The 17072-nt window shown below is 40.8% G+C and overlaps 1 protein-coding gene across 4 annotated transcripts in view; it reads left to right on the forward strand.

Annotated features, from left to right (window-relative positions):
• nav1b (neuron navigator 1b) overlaps positions 1-17072 on the forward strand; it is a 100316-nt gene that overhangs the window by 77496 nt on the left and 5748 nt on the right. For 2 of the 4 annotated variants that reach the window (XM_070549488.1, XM_070549490.1), the window contains 7 exons: positions 108-131; positions 586-663; positions 2777-2860; positions 3809-3920; positions 4016-4137; positions 16340-16515; positions 16626-16782. In XM_070549488.1, the coding sequence (XP_070405589.1) occupies positions 108-131; positions 586-663; positions 2777-2860; positions 3809-3920; positions 4016-4137; positions 16340-16515; positions 16626-16782 (753 nt within the window). The remainder of the gene's footprint in view (positions 1-107; positions 132-585; positions 664-2776; positions 2861-3808; positions 3921-4015; positions 4138-16339; positions 16516-16625; positions 16783-17072) is intronic. The other 2 variants (XM_070549489.1, XM_070549491.1) reach the window with 1 other exon arrangement.

Genomic DNA, 17072 nt, shown 5'->3' on the forward strand with positions numbered 1-17072 from the left:
TATGTCTAAAGGACTCATTGCCCCCTTGCTAATGTGGTTGAGTAGCTTTTATGCCGTTAGGGTTAACCCTCCATCCTGTCCTTTTTGCTGTCTCCATGCTTCAAAAGAATGAGGAGAGAATACACGGAGAGGTAAGGCCATCGTGCCATCGATCATACGCTGATTCATCTTAAAATGTGTTGAGTCATCAGACGGTGTTTTCAGCTCTCCAAAAAGACCGGGGATCTTTATCTCAGTGGCTCATAACTCTGTTCATTTCGTTTCATCTCTCGTGTTTGATGTTCAATACCCCGTCTCGTATTTGACACAAACAGCCAGACCTCATAACACTCTCACTGCATGAGGAAACTGATAAAAGAACTTTAATCTCAAACCTGTTTGTGCTTTGGAATGCATTTACTGCGATCATTTAGTTGACGTCGTTTTTGTGCAATAACCTTTGTTTTTTATCTGTATTGCATATTGTGGTTGGACATAGACTAAAGGAATGCACTTAACGCCCATCATTACATTAATAATAAACATGTAACATTTAAGGAAAAATGTGTTAAAACCTCCTAAACTTGATTTGTGCTTCTCCTGCAGCAAATCCGCAAACTGAGGAGAGAGCTGGAATCCTCCCAGGACAAGGTCGCTAACCTGACCGTGCAGCTTTCTGCCAACGTATGTAAATGTTTTATTCAGTTTGTGTCTTTGCTGACGCTTTACTATTCTGTATCAGAGATTAGCTCTTAATGATAAATGTACAACGTGAACTGATCGTAATCCAACATAACCAAATGTGTAAAATGTGCTTATTTGCTTTCTACTTTACATTTTTGGGACAAATGTTAACGGATTAGATTGTGATATATTTTGACAGAATAAATGCCTTTAATGTTATTAATGTTAGTGTGGACGCTTTTTGGCCCTGCTGTACGGAGACCCAACAGCTGAGAGGACCGGGTCATAGTATCTCACTCTCAGTTTCCCCCACCCAGAATTTACCCTACAGTTCCAACAATGGAAATACCTTATGGATGGGGAACATGACACTAGCTATGTGGTGGTAACTGGTGGATAGTTAAAGCAGCAATCAGGAGTTTTTTTTAAAATCTGTTAAATGATAGTGTTGTGATAAAATGTAAGCAATACATCCTCCTGTCCCATAGAGCCCCATACAATTTTACTTGAGCACCACTCAGCATTAGCCAGTAGCATTAGCCTCATACAGATGTCAGGCAAGTTTTTAAATAGATGTACCTGTATGGGTAAGAAGCATAATGTGAGAATAATGATTGTAAAATGATATTTTAGCTCTTTGTGAATGGGCGGCATAGTTGTTAGCACTTTTGCCTTGCAGCAAGCAGGTTGCAGGTGTGAATCTCAGCTGCAGCCTTTCTGCGTGAAGTTGCGTGTTCTCCTCATGCATGCGTGGGTTTCCTCCGGGTACTCCGGTTTCCCCCACATATCACAACATGCCCTATAGGTGAAAAATTTTACGTCGCTTTGGATAAAAGCACCTACCAAATAAATAAACGCAAACATAAGTATTGCTTCTAGTTACAATAACAGAAATAGGGAGTGGGGCTTAAGATGCGATACATTTTTCCGTCTCTAGATGAAGCCCTCTGAGAAAACGTTGTATTTCTGCTTTAATAAAAAATAAAAACAACCAGTTTACACCAGTTAACTGAATATTCTGACACTATATTTTCATCTTCTCTCTCTCTGTTACTCAGATGTATCTGTGTTAAACGCTTTGGTGCCCTTGTAATCTTAAACCTATTTATTTACTTTCTTTTGTTTTTAACTACCTGTAGCTGAAGACATTCTCGTCCCTGCTTCTTCTAATTATTTAACCACATATTGCTGCATGAGTTTGACTCTATTTCCACCCTGTCTCAGCATCCACGGATCCAATAACAGCCTTCCTTCACATATTTGCAGAATTGTTTTGCTGTTTGTGTTTTGATCATCGTGAGTGTGTGAAGCCCACTTGTTTGTGTTGGATGTTAAATATAAATATCTTTTTATTTTCCTAATCCTAACACAACTGTCCCTCTCTTTGCGCTCTTGGCTGGACTCACTGCTGCCCCCTGCCTGCCGCCCACTGACCCACACCTCTGGATGCTGGGTGTAGCAGCTAGGCCAGGTTTGTTAGTGTGACGTGAGGTTATTGTGTCATCAGCGCTATCATTTGTGTTGGGGTTGTGACAGTGACATGTTACCCAGAGCTGTTGCAGCCTTTATTATTTTAGTGAAACTCATGTTGGGAATTCCTTGCACGCTAATAACATCAGACTTGTTTTACTATGTGGGCGCAAATCTCTCCTCTCTTTCTTCCATTGTTGTGAAAAGGGCGATGCTACCAGGGCTGCTTCTGTACAACTTTTGTCATATAAAATATTCAAAATTCAAATAAAATGTACACAAACAATACAAATCTACTTAAAGTTAAAAGTTTGTGTTTTTATACACAAGTCATATAAGTAAAGAATTGAAAACTTACTTTTCACCTTAGATATGATACCATTTATTTACCAAAAACAATGGATTAAGCCTTGACACAGTTTTTATGTGGAATGTAATCCTGTTTAACACTTTCTAAGTTATTTATTTATTTATGTTTACATCAGTAAAGGCCAAAGGGGTATTTGGAGTATTCCAGCTACAGTCTCTGTGCTCTAATTTGTTACAAATGTTCCCCTTGTGACTCATAGCTGTGTAGTGTCCTCTGTCCACACACACATAAAGTTTTGTTTTGTTTGCTTATCTCCTGTTTTCTCTGCTGTAGGCCAATCTGGTAGCAGCATTTGAGCAAAGTCTGGCACTGATGACGGCGCGCCTGCAGACACTGTCAGTCTCCTCAGATCAAAAGGTACCTGATGTTAGGATGACGGAACATATTCAACAACTAAAAGAGAATAGGGAGCCTGAAGTCACGCCAATCTACTTCAGGACCATGGGTCCCCGGAAGAACGAAAAAATGAATGCAAGTCAACGGGGCTAAAAATGCTATTTTCTAATTCCGCTTGTTTTGTGCCACGGATTTCACATATGATGCCCATGAATTTTAAAGAAGCATTTTGATACCCCAGAACGCGCTTATTTTCGATCAGGGGGAAACGCAGTTTTAGGTTTTGTGTGGAAATAAGTCCAGGACTACGAATGCGCTTCTCGAAAGTGACGTCATCGAGCCAGACACGGAGAAAACTGAGGGAAAAGGGCTGTAAGGTCCACAAACTTCCCACAGGAAGAAAGAACCATCATACGCTATGCTAGGGGAGAGGAGAATATATGGTGACGTCACATGCGATGTACCAATTTCTGATTTGTAGTCATACTAATTACGCATTTTTACAAGCTGATAAATCTCAAAGTACGTGACTGGCATGGTCGAAACACCCATCATTACTTTTCATTTAAATAGCAGTACAACATATGTGCGATCCAGGGCGTAAGGCGAAGCGGATTAGAAAATAGCGTTTTTAGCCCCGCTGACTTACATTCATTTTTCCGTTCTTCTGGGGACCCGTGGGCCGACCGGAAAAGGGGGAGATTTAGGCTCACTATTAATATAAATCATTTTAAAGCTGCACTCTGCCATATTTGTAGCAAAGCAGAGCCTGCTAAGTGACTTTTATTTCTCCTATAAATTAGGTGTAGGTCAAAGGTTTACATGGTGGGATTATCTGTGCTGTCATCAGCTACCTAACACAACCTGACATCCCCAGTGAACAATTATAGACATATCACACCTCCGAGTCCAAAATAGTCCCTGTACCAAGTCTCAGCAAGCATAATCACACTTTTTCTCCCTCCGCAGGACTCTGAGCTCACTGACCTGAAGGATACCATTGAGATTTTAAAAGCCAAAAACACAGAAGCCCAGGAAATCATTCAGGATGCTTTGACTAATCCAGACATCACACCTAAAGGTGGAGTGTGTGACAAGGAGGCGTTGTGTGTTTCAGGCTCACAGCAGACCTTTTCTCTGGTCACCATAGCTGCTCTGTTTGTTTCTGGTATTCAGAGCTGCTGATTAATCGCCAGAACTCCTCAGAGAGCATCTCCAGTCTCGCCAGCACTACAAGTCACTCCAGCATGGGGAGCTTCAAAGAGCAGGAGGCCAAGAAGAAGAAAAAGAAGAGCTGGGTGAGGAAATTATAGACTCAAACAACACTAATCACAAGGAGTACATCCATAAGAACTGTCCAATACTTTAACAATTAAAACTTTCACTTAGGACATCTCTGTTTGTGTGAATAAACTAGTAGAGAAACACACACACACACACACACACACACACACACACACGTAACAAAACTTTAAAATACAGAAAAAATGGAACATGCAGATAAAGTTAGTAGTGAATTAATTTCCTGTGTTTGTGAAGCAGAATGTAAAACTAAGGGTTTATAGAACATGACAACAACAACAAAAAAACAATAAGCAAACAAAAACAGCTAAATGAAATAAAGGTCCATCAGTTTCAAATAGGGTGTGGCAACAGTTTTAATAAATTGTATGGATTTTAATGAAAATATTTAGGGTGATTATTATTTTAAAGTGTGTTGGTAATGATCAACAGGACATATTTTACACTTTAAAGGTTTCAAAAGTTGCATAAACACACCAGCAGCCACCTCTGCGTTGGTTCAACCCAAGCTCTTGGCAGCCAATCAGCAGCGAGGCCAGACCGACCTTACCCAAAAGAGCCAAATAAACGCAAAACAGCACCTAGTCAACACGATGCAATTTCTATGCATTAACAACCTGTGCTTTTGTGTGATAAAGTGGTTTCCAACATTGTTTCCTTAAAGACCCCCTTGCCTGGGTCCAAGACAAGCCGAGGTCCCCAACACCAAAGCCAACCTGTATGGCAAGCCAAATGAGCATTTATTCTGATATCAGGATATCAGCCAGAATTGTCATGAACATGTAAGCCATTTCTGTCCACTAGTTAACTAGTTAGACATGTTTGTGTCAACTAGTTAAATATCGAGGGTGAAAATGTGCCCACCAGTTAACTAGTGACAGCAGAAATGCGCACTAGTTAACTAGTGAACACATTTAGGCTTCAGTAGTTAACTAGTTGACACAAAAACTGCTCACTAGTTAACTAGTAAAAGCAGAAATGCATAGCAGTCAGCTACTTGAAGGTATTTGTCTCACTAGTTAACTAGTGAGGGTCAAAATGTGCACACTAGTTAACTTGTGGTAGACATAAATGCGCACTAGTTAACTAGTGAACATATTTTGGCTTCACTAGTTAACTAGTTGACACATAAATGGCTCACTAGTTAACTAGTAAAGACCAAAATGCATACCAGTCAGCTAGTTGAAGGTTTTTGTGTCTCACTAGTTAACTAGTGATGGCCAAAATGTGCACACTAGTTAACTTGTGGTAGACATAAATGTGCACTAGTTAACTAGTGAACACATTTTGGCTTCACTAGTTAACTAGTTGTCACATAAATGGCTCTCTAGTTAAGTAGTAAAGGCCAAAGTGCATACCAGTCAGCTAGTTGAAGGTTTTTTGTGTCTCACTAGTTAACTATTGATGGCCAAAATGTGCACACTAGTTAACTAGTGAAGGCTTAACTCCTAACTAGTTAACTAGTTGGAGTAGGTCAGTGCCACTAGTTAACTAGTGAACCATTAATGGCTCACTAGCTAGCTAGTTGATGGCAGCAGGCTCACTAGTTACCTAGTTGATGCATCCATTGTCCAAACTAGTTAACTAGTGAGGACATAAATGTATACTAGTAAACTAGTTCAAGTCTACATTCACACTAGCTAGCTAGTTGCGCAGAATTCTAATTAGGAGGCGGAGAATTTCTCAAATTAAGACTCTCTATTGGCTCCCTGTGTCAAAATAAAATATGACAACCAATCACAGTGCGGAATTTCGTAAAATCCCACCCCAAACATTTGCATGCGGCACACAAGTTAACATGCTGGCCAGAGGAACCTCAGCTAGTGAACTAGTAGTGGCTTCAGTGTGACACTTACATGTAAACTTGTGAAGGCAGAACTGCTCACTAGTTAACTAGAGAGGGTACAAATGTCCACTAGTTAACTAGTGAGGTGCAAAATAAGTGTCACTAGTTCACTAGTGGGCCCCAAATCGCCCACAAGTTAACTAGTAAGGTGCGGATATGCTCACTAGTTAACTAGTGAGGTGCAGATTTGCTCACTAGTTAACTAGTGCGCCCTAAAGCGCCCACTAGTTAACTAGTAAGGTGCAAAAAAGCATCACTAGTTAACTTGTAAAGTGCAGATATGCTCACTAGTTAACTAGTGGGTCCCAAAATGTCAACAAGTTAACTAGTAGGGTGCGGATTTGCTCACTAGTTAACTAGTGAGGCACAGATATGCTCACTAGTTAACTAGTGATGTGCGGATTTGCTCACTAGTTAACTAGTGAGGTGCAGATTTGCTCACTAGTTAACTAGTGTGCCCTAAAGCACCCACTAGTTAACTAGTAAGGTGCAAAAAAGCATCACTAGTTAACTTGTAAAGTGCAGATATGCTCACTAGTTAACTAGTGGGCCCCAAAACGCCAACTAGTTAACTAGTAGGGTGCGGATTTGCTCACTAGTTAACTAGTGAGGCACAGATATGCTCACTAGTTAACTAGTGAAGTGCGGATTTGCTTACTAGCTAACTAGTGAGGCGCGGATTTGCTCACTAGTTAACTAGTGAAGTGCGGATTTGCTCACTAGTTAACTAGTGAGGTGCGGATTTGCTCACTAGTTAACTAGTGAGGTGCGGATTTGCTCACTAGTTAACTAGTGAGGTGCGGATTTGCTCACTAGTTAACTAGTGAGGTGCAGATATGCTCAATAGTTAACTAGTGAGGTGCAGATATGCTCACTAGTTAACTAGTGCGCACAAGACGCACACTAGTTGCTGTTTTTGGAGCAATCTAGTTTACTTGTTATGTAAAAATGTGTTCTTACTAGTTAACTAGTGACAAATTTACCTTCACTAGTTAACTAGTTGACATATTTGGCCTTTCTAGTTCACTTGTAATGGGACAGGAAGCACTCACTAGTTAACTAGTGAGCATATCTGCATTATAATTTTTTCTCACTAGCTTATAGAGGGCAAACTGAGCCTTACATGTTAAGTAGTGAACACAAAACACTGTCACTAGTTAACTAGCTGCAGAAAAATGCCCCTAAAACTAGTAAATTTGTGGAATTTGAATAAATACACACTTGGCTGGCATTCTGTGTAACATGTTAACTAGTTCGACCGCTGTACTGCTCACTAGTTAGCTAGTGAGCAAATCCGGCCTTTACATGCAAATGAAGAAATGCAGAACAGCTATGTGATTGGTCCATGTAGGACTGAGAAACAGAGAAAGTATGGCGGACTCTGTTCAGGCTGTTCTAAGAGAAAATTTGATAAACTAAGATCGTTTGAGCACATAAATATGTTTTGACGATATTTGTAGCGAGAAAGTTGTGGTGTATTGCTGTAATCTTTGTTCAGTTAACGTGTGCAGTCTTTAGTTTTCAGTTATTAGTCTGAAAAAGCCTGGAGGCGGAAGGCAGCGGCAGACAGCATGTCTGTTTCTGTTGACAGGAAAGTGCAGAAACTCCGCAGAAATCTCCGTCAGATATATTGTTTCACATTTGTACGGAAGCGACAAGTTTATAATAACAAAAAAGGCTCTATTTTACATACGTTGCTGTAAAGCCTGCCAGCACTCATAGTGTCTTAAAGGTATGAATTTGCAAGGAGATGTAGCACCCAGTGCCGGTGGTCTAGTGACTAACGCGTTCGCCTGCAATGGTGAAGGTCGCGGGTTCGATACTGGATCATACACTTTAGTTTTGTACATTATTTCACTTCTTTTCTTTTGCATAATTTTTGTATTTATGTCAACAAGAAACAAAATACGTAACGGATTAGTGGGCAGAGTTACACACACACACACACACACACACAAAACATGTAAACAAGTATTTTATGAGTATGAATCTGATTATTGCCGACAGTCGATATTTAAGCATGTGTGTCCACCTTCCTCAATCCATCCTCGCAAAATAAAATCATCGGCACAGCACAGCAGGCTTTCTCTTGATCCAGAACTAGCACTTCGAAATTGATCATGTCCGCGGCCATCTGCTGCACAATCAGCTGCTCGCATCGCGGGAAACATTGAAAACAGCTTCATGAACTGAGACACAACAGGGTTAACATCGACAAAAAAATCCACAAATAAATCTAAATAATTAATGCCATTTCCGTCTTTTTCGTTGAAATATACAAATAGCAGATCATAAATCTAGAGCAGAAAAAGCTGCTGCAGGAAGCAGGGTCTGTAGTTATTCATGCACCAATTCATCAATGTGATTATTGATCAAGATCAGGTAAACTGATATTAATGTTGCAACATTTCATTTGATCATCTGAATGATACCACACAACTGAATGACCTGTTGAGTCTCTGCATATTCAGGTATTTACTACGGAAAACAAACAACAGCAGGCAGCAGCAGGACTCCCCATGTTATTTCTCGGGTCGCTGGCCCGCGGTCGTCGGGGCCGCTGCGGTCAGCTCTTAGCCGGGAAGCCCTCGTTCGGCTGCGTGGGCTGCTTCACCGTGGACCAGCTCCCAGCAGCCGCTGGTCGGGAGAAACGCTCTGGCTGCAGCTCCGATCAGACCCTACCAACACCTCGCCACAGACAGCACCGCATTAAAAGCCCACAATTACGACCCGCTCCCCAAAGTTACAATTCTCAAGCACTGATGAACACATACATAACCCACAACAGCTATGAAATGTGTGTTATTTACGGCAAAAAGGAGATATTTTTCAAGCCGACGTGCCAATGTTAACCGCAGTTGGCTTGGAAATGTGCTGATTTTATTATTTTTGTCAATTAAAATCCCCCTTGTTTGCTCTTACGTTTTACGAAAACGCAATATTAATTAAAGCACGCTTTAGTGATCAGCATGTAAAGCAAAGAAGAAATGTGAACATTTCAACCCATTTCGAACCAACCAGTAATATGATTTCTTAATACGGTGCAGCGGCAGCATTTAAAAACCAAAATATAGTTTTTACTCTCCAAAAAAAGGAGAAGACAGTCACGGTGCAGCAACCCATTTTAGTCCATTAATCTCCACAATAAATATCCAGACAGAGAATTTCTACGGCCTCGCTGTAAACTCCAATGTCACCCAGGACCAGGCTTAAAGAGACAACGCGCTTAAAGGGAAAGTGTGTAGATTTCTGGCAATAGGGGGTAGTAAATACCAAAGTCACTGCAAACAAGCTGTATTTTTTGTTCAAGTGAGGACCTTACTAACTAATGCTCATAAAGCCAACAAAACTCTCTGGACTCTAGCTGTAACTCTCAAATTAGGATATGAGATTAATGACTCTGGTTCATGCTCCAATACATTAATTGTTTGAGAAATGCATCTTTTTATGTTGAGTGCCATCCGCCAAATAACACACGAGAAAAGGAAGAAGAAGAGTGTTGTTGCACAGTTTTCAAAGGAGTCAAAAACCACCAGCAAAACCATAAATACAGCTAAATAAACATAAAATCCAACATGGCGTCCTCCAGAGAGTCGGACCCTCGCCTGTGTATTTTATTACTATGAAGGGTACATGAACTGATTAGGAACACAATGTCATAGGGTCAAAGGTCAAGGTTGTGTGAGGTCATATATATATCAAAAATTGCCTGAACGGGTTGAATGATTTTGACCAAATCAGAGGTGATAGCTCCCTATCAAAGGTAGATAAACTGATCAGGTCACAACCTCATAGGGTCAAAGGTAAAGGTCGTGTGAGGCCGTATATATGAAAAATTGGTTTTTGTGTGCAATATCTTCTGAACAGGTTGAAATACTTTGACCAAATCGCAGGTGAGAACTCCCTATCTAAGGTAAATAAACTCATGAGGTACAAAACCTCATAGGGTCAAAGGTCAAGGTTGTGTGAGGCCGTATATATGAAAATTTGGCTTTTGTGTGCAATATCTCCTGAACGGGTTGAAGGATTTTGACAAAATCAGAGGTCATAACTCCCTATCAAAGGTAAATAAACTCATCACATACACAAGTTCATAGGGTCAGAGGTCAGTGTCATGAGAGGTAATATATATGACCAGTCAGGCATATCCCGCGACGCTCTGCATCGATTTCCAGGGCTTTCTTGTTTCTACAGAGTTTATGTAGGGTGCTGCTGGTTTGGGGTGTTATGTCAGCAGGCAGAGTTTAGGAGTCTGACAGCTGTGGGGAAGAAACTGTTTCGGGACCTGGTAGTCTTAGTCCATAGGCTCCTGTAGCGCTTCCCAGAGGGCAGGAGGGTGAAGAGTCCATTCGATGGGTGACTGGAGTCTGATGGTTTTCCCTGCCCTTTTCAGACACCAAGAAAAAAGGAGAGTAACTTTATTTTGTTTGTGTGATTTTATTTTGTTGTGTGACTACTGGTTGCAGTTCCCTGTTCAATTGATTGCTGTTCCCTGTTAAATTTAAAAAAGAAAAAAGTCTAAAGTTTTGTTTTGACTGGAGAGAACTAAAAAAGGTTACACTGTCTTCTGGTACTAGCTCAAAATAACAAGTGGTGCTTGCTGCAGAACCACAAAGGCGGAGCTGCACCAGAAGGTGGAGCTGCACCAGAGTCAGCCCCGCCCATTCCAGAATCAGCCCCGCCCATTCCATCAGAGTCAGTCTAATTCCTTCCAGTTGTCAGACTTGATAGCATTCTGGAACCAAAGAGGGTGTTGTAGCTAAAAAATGCGAGATTGAGGACGGAGTTGAGAAGTTAATTGAACAGTTTTTGTAAAGGTTCCATATAATTAAAAATCTAACTTTTGGAACTTTTAATCATGTTATATTGTCATTTCCTCATAAGAAACACGCCAAAGCCATTTTTAGCCTCATTCATGCATTTTCCTCCCATCTCAGCTTCAATTTGGTCTCCTCCCCCGAAGCGGGTCTGGTCTTGGTTCTCAAATCTGGATATTCTGTGAATTTTCTGACAAATTATTTCTGAAATGACTTCTACTGAGACACCGCCAATAAACCATACATCCCATCTCAGAGACACACTGGGCAGCACAATTACATGTAACGCCACTTGATTTATAACAGATGTGGTGGTGTAGTGGTTATGGAGTCAGGTTGACATGCTGTTTCGCCTCCCAGTAGTGTAAGTTTTAGGTAGTTTACAACCTCTTTTCTTCATTTCTAGCTACACTTGCCAGTACTATGTTTACAACAATTTACTGGTATACCGTTTAACATATAATGTGTTTATTTATTTATTTATTCGTTTATTTAGCCAGTGTGAGTCCATTTGTGAGCAGAGTTTCAACTAAAATGCTGTTTAGGAACGACCAAATTCAAAGAACTTTTAGCGACATAAATATTTTGCTGAAAAGAAACATTACAACTAAAATATAAACAAATTGAATGTGGCTAAATAGACTGCTGATGACCCCACCGAGAATCGAACCAGCATCAGCTGAGGGGAAAGCAAAAACCAACTCAGACGATTTTACCACTAGACTACCAGAGGCCGTTCAATAGACTGAAGTGCTGTTGTACACCACTTTTATTAGACCAGCTGTAGGCAGATATTCGCAAAAGAAACCTTTTCATTTCGAGATATATTCAGTCTTTGTCATGTAGCAAGTTATATTTATCTTGTTTAATTGGAGTATAGAACATAGCATTAACGACTGTAAACTAGTAACAGCCGTAATTCATGTGGGTCAGGTCAGTTTGCGATAAAGTTGAAAACAAAAACGGAAGTCAGTGGGCTAGGCTGAGTTTGCGTGAATGGGCGGGGTGCAGCTCCGCCTTTGTGGTTTTGCAGCCAGCACCCTCTCCAAAATAACCACAGTTTTTTCCCTCAGTGTCATTTGATCTATTTCTTGGGAAGATGGATGGATGGATGGATGGATGGAGATATATATATATATCAATAATTATTTTTAATATAGCCTTTTTCAATACCAAACTTTCAATACCAAACAAAAATGAACTACAATAAAATTACTGGCACACTAAATTCCAATTCTCCTCAATGGGACTTGAACTCGCCAACTGATCTCCCTTACACGACACCAAACGAGGTGCTTTACTTGATTTGGGAGGGGGGAATAAAAGCAGTAAAACAATAAAACTTTGAACATTACAACACAAAGAGAAAATAAATAATGTTACAGCAATTGCGGAATGCCATCTGCGGGATTCGAACCCGCCGCAACGACCAACCAGTAGGTGTCAAACCATGACTAATGAGTGCAAGCCTTGGCGCTCAGGGACACCCATCAGATTGTGAGGCCACAGCACATACGTTTTAGACTGGGTGGGATTCTTATACCCAACAGGAGTCTTCTGCCCGCCTTCTCATTAGAATATGCATAATTTGTGTTTCAGGCACTAGTTAACTAGTGAGCTGCTGCACTGCCACACATGTAAACTGGTGAAATTTCAATTGTTCCACTAGTTAACTAGTGGACAAAAATGGTCAGCTTGTATGTGTTTTTAGATGCAACTAGTTAACTAGTGAGCAAATCCGCACCTCACTAGTTAACTAATGAGGTGCAGATATGCTCACTAGTAAACTAGTGAGGTACTAGTGAGGTGCAGATATGCTCACTAGTTAACTAGTGAGCATATCTGCACCTCACTAGTTAACTAGTGAGCAAATCCGCACCTCACTAGTTAACTAGTGAGCAAATCTGCACCTCACTAGTTAACTAGTGAGCAAATCCGCACCTCACTAGTTAACTAGTGAGCAAATCCGCACCTCACTAGTTAACTAGTGAGCATATCCGCGCCTCACTAGTTAACTAGTAAGCAAATCCGCACGTCACTAGTTAACTAGTGAGCATATCTGCGCCTCACTAGTTAACTAGTGAGCAAATCCGCACCCAACTAGTTAACTAGTTGGCGTTTTGGGGCCCACTAGTTAACTAGTGAGCATATCTGCACCTTACTAGTTAACTAGTGATGCTTTTTTGCACCTTACTAGTTAACTAGTGGGCGCTTAAGGGTGCACTAGTTAACTAGTGAGCAAATCTGCACCTCACTAGTTAACTAGTGAGCATATCCACACCTTACTAGTTAACTTGTGGGCGTTTTGGGGCCCACTAGTGAACTAGTGACACTTATTTTGCACCTCACTAGTTAACTAGTGGACATTTGTACCCTCTCTAGTTAACTAGTGAGCAGTTCCGCCTTCACAAGTTTACATGTAAGTGTCACACTGAAGCCACTACTAGTTTACTAGCTGAGGTTCCTCTCGCCAGCATGTTAACTTGTGTGCCACATGCAAATGTTTGGGGTGGGATTTTGCAAAATTCTGCACTGTGATTGGTTGTCATATTTTATTTTAACATAGTGAGCCAATAGAAAGCCTCAATTTGAGAAATTCTCTGCCTCCTAATTAGAATTCTGTGCAACTAGCTAGCTAGTGTGAATGTAGGCTTGAACTAGTTTACTAGTATACATTTATGTCCTCACTAGTTAACTAGTTTGGACAATGGATGCATCAACTAGGTAACTAGTGAGCCTGCTACAATCAACTAGCTAGCTAGTGAGTCATTAATGGTTCACTAGTTAACTAGTGGCACTGCCCTACTCCAACTACTTAACTAGTTAGGAGTTTTGCCTTCACTAGTGAACATGTGGACACTTTGAACTGTCACTATTTAACTAGTGAGACACAAAAACCTTCAACTAGCTGACTGGTATGCATTTTAGCCCTTACTAGTTAACTAGTGAGCCATTTTTGTGTCACCTAGTTAACTAGGAAGCCAAAATGTGTTCACTAGTCAACTAGTGGGCATTTCTTCTGTCACTAGTTAACTGGTGTGCACATTTTGGCCGTCACTAGTTAACTAGTGAGACACAAAAACCTTCAACTAGCTGACTGGTATGCATTTTGACCTTTACTAGTTAACTAGTGAGCCATTTTGTGTCACCTAGTTAACTAGTGAAGCCAAAATGTGTTCACTAGTTAACTAGTGAACATTTCCGTCTCCCACTAGTTAACTGGTGGGCTCATTTTGACCCTGACTAGTTAACTAGTGAGACACAAATACCTTCAACTAGCTGACTGGTATGCATTTTGGCCTTTACTAGTTAACTAATGAGCTATTTTTGTGTCAACTAGTTAACTAGTGAAGGTCAAAATGTGTTCACTAGTTAACTAGCGTGTACAGTTTGACCCTCACTAGTTAACTAGTTGACCTGTTGACAAGATATCAGAATTAATGCTCAAGCGGCTGGCCAAATTGGGCAAAGTTAACAAGTGGGATTTTTACATTCAGTAGTCAGCTAGTACGAGTTTTTGTACCTTACTAGTTGACTAGTAAAAACTAAATGTGTTTTAACTAGTTAACTAGTGGACATTGATCTGTCCACTAGTTAACTAGTGAACACACTGAGCAATACTAGTTAACTAGTAAGATATGAAACATTTTAACTAGTTAACTAGAGAGAATTTAGGCCTTACTAGTTAACTAGTTGACATTTAGGCTGTCACTATTTAACTAGTTGACACAAACATGGCTAACTAGTTAACTAGTGGACAGAAATGGCTTACATGTTCATGACAATTCTGGCTGATATCCTGATATCAGAATAAATGCTCATTTGGCTTGCCATAGACCTGCACATATATGTTAAGTGATTTATTACAAACTTTATCGCGACAGAGTTATGACTCTTAGACAAAGTTTGAATTACACTACTGAGTGCTTTATTGGGATTTTAAAATGGCAGGTTTTATAAATAGTCTGGGTGACTTCACAGCTTCAGCACAGACAGCATTCTGGGGACCCTTGCAACCTTTTGGGGGGAGTCACAAACCTCAGGTTGGAAACCACTGACACAAAATTTCTTTTGCTTTTGGCCCAGCTACCTTCGCAGTTAACATGCCCAATGTCTAATTTTCACACATTCTGTGGTGTTTGTGTGTGGCAGTGAAATCAGTCCCACCTGAAGTACTTTCCCTCTGCAAACGTTCCGGATGTTGTCTGGGTGATAGGGAGCCTAAGTCACGTTCATCTACTTCCGGAAAACAAGCCCCCTACTGCCAAATAACAAATAAACGGGAGTCTGTAGAGTGATAAGTCATGTTCTGACTCTGTTTGCCATGGATTTAACATTGTGTGAAAAGACGTAGCGGACCACAAATGCTCATGTCACCAAACTGACGTCGTTGAACCAGACGTGGAGAAGAGAAGAAAATTGGCTGTGAGTTTAGCAAGCTTCACATCCTTCTTCCAGGACGACAGAAGGTGCATTAAACAGAAAAAAACACCATAAATCTGGCCATGTGGGCAGTAGCAGCGATGCTGGGGGAGAAGAGATTCAGCTGTGATGTCATTTCATTCTGATTTGTAGTACGGCACAGTGGACCAGATAATATCTTCTATAACCCATGAGCCAAGTGGAAGGGGAGGAGCCTTACTGTTCACCAGTAAACTTTAAATTGATGTAATTGATACAAATGGGATCTCTTATGTAAATCTGTGTGGGAGGGGTGGGAAACCGACTGCTGTCTGGTTGTTTTTAATATTGTGAAGCGCTTTGAGCTGCATTTGTATGAAAAGCGCTTCATAAATAAATTTGATTTAATTTGATTTGATTTGATGTAAACACTGGTTTTAGGTATGAACTGATGCACCACATGGGCCTAACTTCAAAATGATTAATGTTTGAACAAAAGATATCAAACAGAATGACCAATAACAGAATTAAACCCCCGTAGCAGTCGGTCCTCCTGCTTTGTCCTTTTGCATGTTTATGATTTTTGATGCAACTTGTTCCACATGTGTTGTTAAGTATGACTCTATTCTCCCCCTCATGCTCCCCTTATGTTTAAATGTAGGTCTATGAGGTGAGTGATGTTGCTGTGGTAAATAAAACCTTCCGGAGTTTCCACTCTGCATGAGTCATGCCCCAAAACCCTGCCCTGTTTTTGTGTTTTAATGATGTTCTGATCTCATCCGTCATCCTGTAGAGTCATGCTTCTCACTGGACAGAATCATCAGGATACAAGTTTAAAAAAGGAGACATAATATTAACTTTTTTTTCCATATTTATCCATCATGTCCATATCTACAGACATAAGAGAGATTTAACACAGCATAACTTGGCTAAAGTTCACCAGGATTCACCAGGAAACAAGCATGTTAACACATTTATTGTGTGTGTGTGTGTGTGTGTGTGTGTGTGTGTGTGTGTGTGTGTGTGTGTGTGTGTGTGTGTGTGTGTGTGCACACGTGCATGCGTGTTTATGTTTTTTCAGTAGTTTTCAAAGCTTCTGGTTATTCTGATCTGTGTGTTTGATCCTGTGAACAGCTGCGCAGCTCTTTCAACAAAGCGTTCAGTAAGAAGGGAACCAAGTCTGGTCCGTACGCTGACATAGAAGAGATAGCCACTCCAGAATCTTCTGCACCTTCTTCACCCAAGGTCCACGGTGTTGGAGATACCCCTCAGCAGTCAATGAAGTCTGTAATGTCTGCCTCATCGTCAGGGTAAAGCTTCGCAATGAACTAGATATCGTTTTCAAAGTGACAGTTGAAAACAGACCTTTTTACAGTATTTAAATTTTAATTTTAATCCTATCATATGGGATGTTGTCTAGACTCTGTGAAGGAGGTGAGGTTGCAGATGATAAGGTTGTAACGGAGCTGCGTACGGAGCTGTGGGAGAAGGAGCGTAAACTGACGGACATCCGTCTGGAGGCTCTGAACTCAGCACATCAGCTGGAGCAGCTTCAGGAGGCCATGATCAGCATGCAGGTGTGTGCTTAGAGAGCTACTCAGCAGTTTAATCACCCCCTAGAGTTGGTTTAGTTAAAAACTAAATTAAACCCCTCTCCTTGCTGTTCGTTCTTCTCTTTAACACCTTAATCTAACAGCTGAAATGTCTCCCCGGCCTTCACTTGTTTCTACATCACTAAATTAAACAAATCAACTGTGTTCATGATCTAAAACATGCAGGAAACGTGCTGGAAGCAGACTTCTACACTAGCATGTCAGCTCCACTTTACTAAGTCTAAGAGGGGCCAGCAACTCTGAAGTTGCAAGTG

The sequence above is a fragment of the Nothobranchius furzeri genome, chromosome 3, assembly GCF_043380555.1.
Source record: "Nothobranchius furzeri strain GRZ-AD chromosome 3, NfurGRZ-RIMD1, whole genome shotgun sequence".
NCBI classification, from domain to species: domain Eukaryota; kingdom Metazoa; phylum Chordata; class Actinopteri; order Cyprinodontiformes; family Nothobranchiidae; genus Nothobranchius; species Nothobranchius furzeri.